This window comes from Lucilia cuprina, chromosome 4 (assembly GCF_022045245.1).
Source record: "Lucilia cuprina isolate Lc7/37 chromosome 4, ASM2204524v1, whole genome shotgun sequence".
In the NCBI taxonomy this organism is placed as follows: domain Eukaryota; kingdom Metazoa; phylum Arthropoda; class Insecta; order Diptera; family Calliphoridae; genus Lucilia; species Lucilia cuprina.
In genome coordinates, this window is record NC_060952.1 from 84,123,348 (window position 1) to 84,129,139 (window position 5,792).

The window sequence follows — 5,792 nt, forward strand, 5'->3', positions numbered from 1 at the left end:
CCCACCCGTGGCACTGGTTGAGGAGCGCACAACAGGCCCTATTGAGGCCTAGGTGTATTTCTTCGGATTTGATGTCTATACATCCTCCTTTCAAACTAACTAACTAACATAGACAAGACTACAGACTATAGAGTAAACTATAGATTAGACTATAGACTAGACTATACAAAAGACTATATACTAGTATATTAACTAGACTATATAATAGATTACAGACTAGACTATAGATTGACTTAGACTACGTCTTTAAAAGATGTGTCCGACTCTAGATCCAGTACCTGGTTTGAGAACGATGATTTTGTGTTCCTAAGAAACCACTAAAAATTTCCAGTATGATTTAAAATACTGTAACAGAACATCTCTATTAACCCCTAATTAGTTTTTTAGCTTAAGGTTTGTTCATCCGTAAGTCTATTCTGGGCAGCAAGGAAATATTCTTAAAATTGTATGTGTCCCTAAAATGGTTTTAAACGAATTCTAGAATAACTTTTACTTTAATTGATTGTAAAAACTATTAATAAAAATTTACTAAAACACAAAACCATCCTTTGCGGGATAGTGATTTCGTTAGATATTCTATGGAAGGATGGAAATATATTATAAGGTTTGTTAGTTACTGCAATTTGTAAATAAGATTTCCAAAATATACCTTAACCTTCCAGTGCAATTTAAAAAAAGAAAAACCAAAATACTTTAAACATTTAAAAGCATTTATGAAATGACTTTGTATTTATTAAAATATCTTTGTTAAATTTTATAAATGTATTTCTTATTTTTTGTTTCTTTTTATAATTGTATGCTTAAAAATAATAAATTTGCATTTGCACATTAATCCATATCAGATTTCTACAGCTCCAGATTTCAGACCATAAGATTTTATATATTTTCTTTTAGCTCGCTAAATATACATACACGTATTTTATAAAACACAATCTATAATCAATTTACGTATATATTTTAAATTTATTTGTTTGTAATATTAAAATATTCTTTTGTAAACTATTTGGTATATATTTTTAGGTTGATTTCTTATCTTGTCTTTTCGTTTTTTTATCGAGTTTTTTTCTTTATTTTTCAATAAAATTTGAGGCATATTTTTAAAGTAAGTTTGGTTTTTGCATGCATATGCATTAGTTATAAAACAAACTTAAATAGGTTTTTTTTTTTTTTTAAAAAGCTTATAATTTTATAAAATCGAAAAAATATTATAATAAAGCACAAAATTTTCGAAGTAAAATTTTAGCAAATTTTGGATTAGAAGTGGGAGTAGTTAACTTCAAAGAAATATATACTTAAACATTAATTTTGGGTTCCTCTTTCAGAGTTTGAGTTTGATTAGTTTAACTCCTTTTTATAAATTTTTTTCAAATCCATAATATAGTTTTGTTTTTTCTTCTTCATTTGGAGGGTTTTATTTTAAATTCAAAAGTTTGTTTCCTGAAACTCTTTTGATTGCAACGCTGCATCATCGTTAGACAGTTGCCTTTCGGTTGTTAAGGATATCTGAGGAGTGTGTTGATTACTTTTACTTTGAGTGCGTCCACCACTGCCCACTGTATAGGCCACTACAGTAGCATGATCCAATTTACCCGGTAAAGCCCCAAAAGCAGCACTGTCTATAACACGTTTACGTGCCGCTCTATGTTGCATACGGTTCAATTCGACCTCGCGCTTAATGCCATCAGGTCCAGTAGATAATTTGTAAAATAATTCTCTTTGTTCCAATGTCTTACGTCTCGCAGAGGTAATCATGCGCACAAAATCAATGAGCAAGTGGCATAGGCGTCGGGCCGAGGAACAAGGTGAGAAAGTGCCATTGATGCCATAACTCAAAAGATCTTCTAAACGATGTAGTGTAAGAGCATGTCTTTGAGGTCCTGTTACCAGAGGTAAACCAGTTAAGGATTTAGGTATTTTGGGTTTATAATTATAGGTGATGTGGCCCACATTGGCGGCACCCGATGAAAGTCTTCTTGGTTCTATAACTGTCTGGGATCTCATGTATTTAGGACGACTTGGTGCTGCTGGATTTTCGGGTGAAGAGGATTTTTTCGACCTTGGAGGTCTTACGGGTGGCACGGGACTTGTAGGATTCGAAGAACCATGTAAACGTGCATATATAGCAGAGGCGCTTTTATTTTGACGTTTAGGAGCCAAAACACTGCCACTTCGTTGTGGTGGCGAGGTAGTTGTTGGCATCAATTTGACATCAGGTGTCCAGGCTTCAGCAAATTTACCCACCACCGGATCAAAATTATCACTAACACCGTCAGAAGTTAAAAACACTATATCACCACGATCTATAATTGTCATGGACAAGGTAAGATTGCTCAATTCAGGTTTATTGCCATCGGCTGGGCCCAAAGCTCCCAAAGCATCGCGCATATCACGCATAGAGGTAATATCATGTGAAGCTTTAGGGGAAAAAAGAATATCTATTTAAAATAAGTTCATATCAATTAAAACACATTACATATTTACCCAAAGTAAACTCTCTAACGCCATGTTTTTTGGAGTATACATATCCCAACGAATCACCCACATTACAGGCACACACTACATATTTTTCACTCTGTTCTCCCTCCATATCCACACCATTTTCATCTCCTCCACTCTCTTTGGCTAAAGGTAAAACTACGGCTATTGTTAATGTACTTAAAGCACCACCAACTTCCAATATACAACCATGACCTTCCCAAAGACTACGCAATAGACTTATGAAGACCTCCTGCGTGGAGGTGGCCATGCACTCATGAGCCAAACCAAATATGGCACGATCCAAATAATCTAAACAGCCATGCACCGCTGATCGGGCCGCCAAACGAGCACCATCACCCCAATTAACACCATCCGCTAAAGCCATAGCAGCTGCATTGCCTCTCACCACCATACCATAACAATCGGCTATGGGATTGCCCATGGGTTCTTTGGTTAACATATTGTTTTCATACAACGAAACCGAAATGCCATAAGCTGAATCACACTCCATTTTCCAATTACTAACACCCGCTATAGAATCGTCCACATCATGTACTGTGGACTGATTTGAAACTGCCTCGCGCAGTAAACGTTCCGTAGTACCCTCCAGAATTTTAACGGTACCCAACTCCGTTTTAGGGTCCCCACTTTCTTTTAACTTTGAATTTGCCGTGTTATTACTCTCAGTCTTTGTATTTAAAAGATTTTTATTATTTTGATCATTGGCAGCATCTGTTTTCATATCGGCGGCAGTGGTTGTGTTAACTGCAGTTGATTTGCTAGTAGCCACCATACTAACCACTATAGTAGTTGATTTACTTAGGTTTTCTTCATTTTTTTGTTGAGTCTTACCGCTTACCCCTCCAGCTCCTCCTCCGCCACCTAAAGTTACGTCTTTGGTTTGATTTTGATTCTGTGATAAGTTAGCTATACCCGTCTTTGAGTTCTTACGTGAACGCATACCACCTGTCGTTATACCATTAGTTTTATTCGCATTCTGGTCATTTTGGCTAGTGCTGGCTCCATTACTAAGACGTCGTCCGCTACCGTATCGTTGAAATCTATTGTGATTGCGATTGTTGGTGGGATTAATACTTTTGCGCACCTCAAAACAATCGGACTCTTGTATGGTGTCGATGAAATCTATATCATCTGCATAACTAGCACTCAAATGCAATTTAGATCTTTTAATACCAGTCAAGCCATCATCGGGTCCCGTGCAGGCTGCCGTTATCGTATTCGGTCCTGTGGGATAGGTGGCAATTGGGTAGTCGGGCAAATCGGTAGGATTTTGACCATTATAGACTTCGGGGCCGTTGGTGAAAATGCGATCCATGCGGCTGAAATTGAAAATAAATTATAAAATTACAAAAATTTCCATAAAAGAAATTAAAAAAAAAAAATAAAAAAGGTACCCTAAGTTCTAGACTGGATAGTTTAAATCATAGATGTTTTAGTTCAGAATTCCATTTGAGTGCGAATTCATTCTAGTACAATTCTAATACAGTTTTAATTCAGTTTTAGTTCAGTTCTGGTTTAGTTCTAGTTCAGTTCTAGTAAAGTTCTAGTTCAGTTCTAGTTTAGTTCTAGTTCAGTTCTAGTTCAGTTCTAGTTCAGTTCTAGTTCAGTTCTAGTTCAGTTCTAGTTCAGTTCTAGTTCAGTTCTAGTTCAGTTCTAGTTCAGTTCTAGTTCAGTTCTAGTTCAGTTCTAGTTCAGTTCTAGTTCAGTTCTAGTTCAGTTCTAGTTCAGTTCTAGTTCAGTTCTAGTTCAGTTCTAGTTCAGTTCTAGTTTAGTTCTAGTTCAATTTTAGTTTAGTTCACACCACCCTTAAACGTTAAGATATTAATCATTATTTATTTACTTGATACAATAAACGCCATAATAAATTGACACTTACCCCTCTAAATATTTGATTATAAAATTTCCATCTTCATCTGTTTTACGCGGACTCTTGGGACCATCACGAGGTTCAGCTATAAAACTTAATTGACGAAAATAGGTTGTGACCTTTTGTCTTAAAGATGGCATTTCGTAGATGCTGCTGCTTCCGCAGACGCTCCTCCGCACACCGATGTACTGCACTCTTCACTCACTTCACGTATAGTGAGTAGTAGCAGTAAATAAATTGATGTTTACAACTCTATTGTTGCGATGAAGTTAGTTTGTCGTCAGTTTAATTAAGACAGCGAAGCAATAACTTCAATTTAGTTGTTTTAAGAGCACTGATGTTTGTTATTCTTAATTATAACGATTTTAATTTTTCAATATGCCATAAATTCATTTATAATCAGTAGATGACCGAACTATATGTTTTATTTGCACCAGCTTGAAGGGTTTTTTTTTACAATTTGAGATGATAGAAAGAGGATGAGCCACAAAAAAATATGAATTGTGCCACAATAGTAATTAAAAGATAAAAACAAAACTCAACAATTCTCTAGCAATGTTTAATTTTTTTATAAGTTTTATTCTGAACGATTATATAAGGGTTTATATTATGCAGCTTTGTTGTTGTTTTTGGGTTATAGAAGTTGAGGCTTTTAAAGTATGAACATGCTTGGACTATAATGATGATACTGCTGTTGCCTATGATAACGTTCAAAATGTTTGGTTGTGTGCAAACATATAAAAAGTTCATTCACATTATCAAAATAAATTATTGAATCTATCTTTATGAGTTGCTTGCTGCCACTGCAGGCAATTGTTGCTGAGATGAAATGACAATAATGTTGAGTTGTTAAATTTTTAAGCAGTAGTTTTTCTATACATTTTTTTTTTCAAATTAGATTAAATAAATTTATTATTAAATAACCAAGTCATGTGGGTCCATATGTGATCAAACGTTGTTCCACTTGAATGAAGTTTTCAATTTGTTGTTTAAAAATTAACTGTAAGAAATTAAAGAAAGAAAATTAAATTATTATAAAAAATTTAATTTCAAATAAATACATAAATGAAATATTTTACATACATATGTATGTGTGTGTATGTATGTAGGGATTTCCGCTCCAAAAGCAACAATTATTTAATTTAAATTTGCATTTTTCATACAATATGCAGTTATGATTTGTGTCATTCTCCTGCGACACAGTGGTTCGGAAAGGAAATTTAAATTTAAAGATAAAATTTGTTTTGATTTAGTTTGTAATCTCCAAAAATTATGATCCTATAATATTCAAGTATACATATAAGGCTTAGCGGTATTGATTACAAAAAGTAATTCATTATATAACAAATTTTTGTAATTGAACTTTTTCCAATTACAATTACATACTTGTAATTGAAGTTTACCAATTATAGTTACTTGTAATCAT

At 34.0% G+C, this 5,792-nt stretch overlaps 1 protein-coding gene across 1 annotated transcript; it reads right to left on the reverse strand.

Annotated features, from left to right (window-relative positions):
- Positions 1 to 710: 710 nt before the first annotated feature.
- On the reverse strand, positions 711 to 5,368 carry LOC111684951 (PP2C-like domain-containing protein CG9801). The gene is made up of 3 exons (XM_046948972.1): positions 4,376 to 5,368; positions 2,482 to 3,818; positions 711 to 2,414 (listed from the first exon to the last, which is right to left on the reverse strand). The coding sequence occupies exons 1-3, from the start codon at positions 4,504 to 4,506 to the stop codon at positions 1,423 to 1,425; spliced, it is 2,460 nt and encodes an 819-aa protein (XP_046804928.1). The 5' UTR covers positions 4,507 to 5,368; the 3' UTR covers positions 711 to 1,422.
- Positions 5,369 to 5,792: the final 424 nt, after the last annotated feature.

Bases quoted from the DNA above. Each gene is read 5' to 3' on its own strand.
- LOC111684951 (XM_046948972.1), bottom strand. From the start codon at position 4,506: ATGCCATCTTTAAGACAAAAGGTCACAACCTATTTTCGTCAATTAAGT. The intron at 3,819-4,375 runs GTAAGTGTCAAT...TTTCAATTTCAG, and splicing joins ATAATCAAATATTTAGAGGG to CCGCATGGATCGCATTTTCA. The intron at 2,415-2,481 runs GTAAATATGTAA...TTTCCCCTAAAG, and splicing joins CGTTAGAGAGTTTACTTTGG to CTTCACATGATATTACCTCT.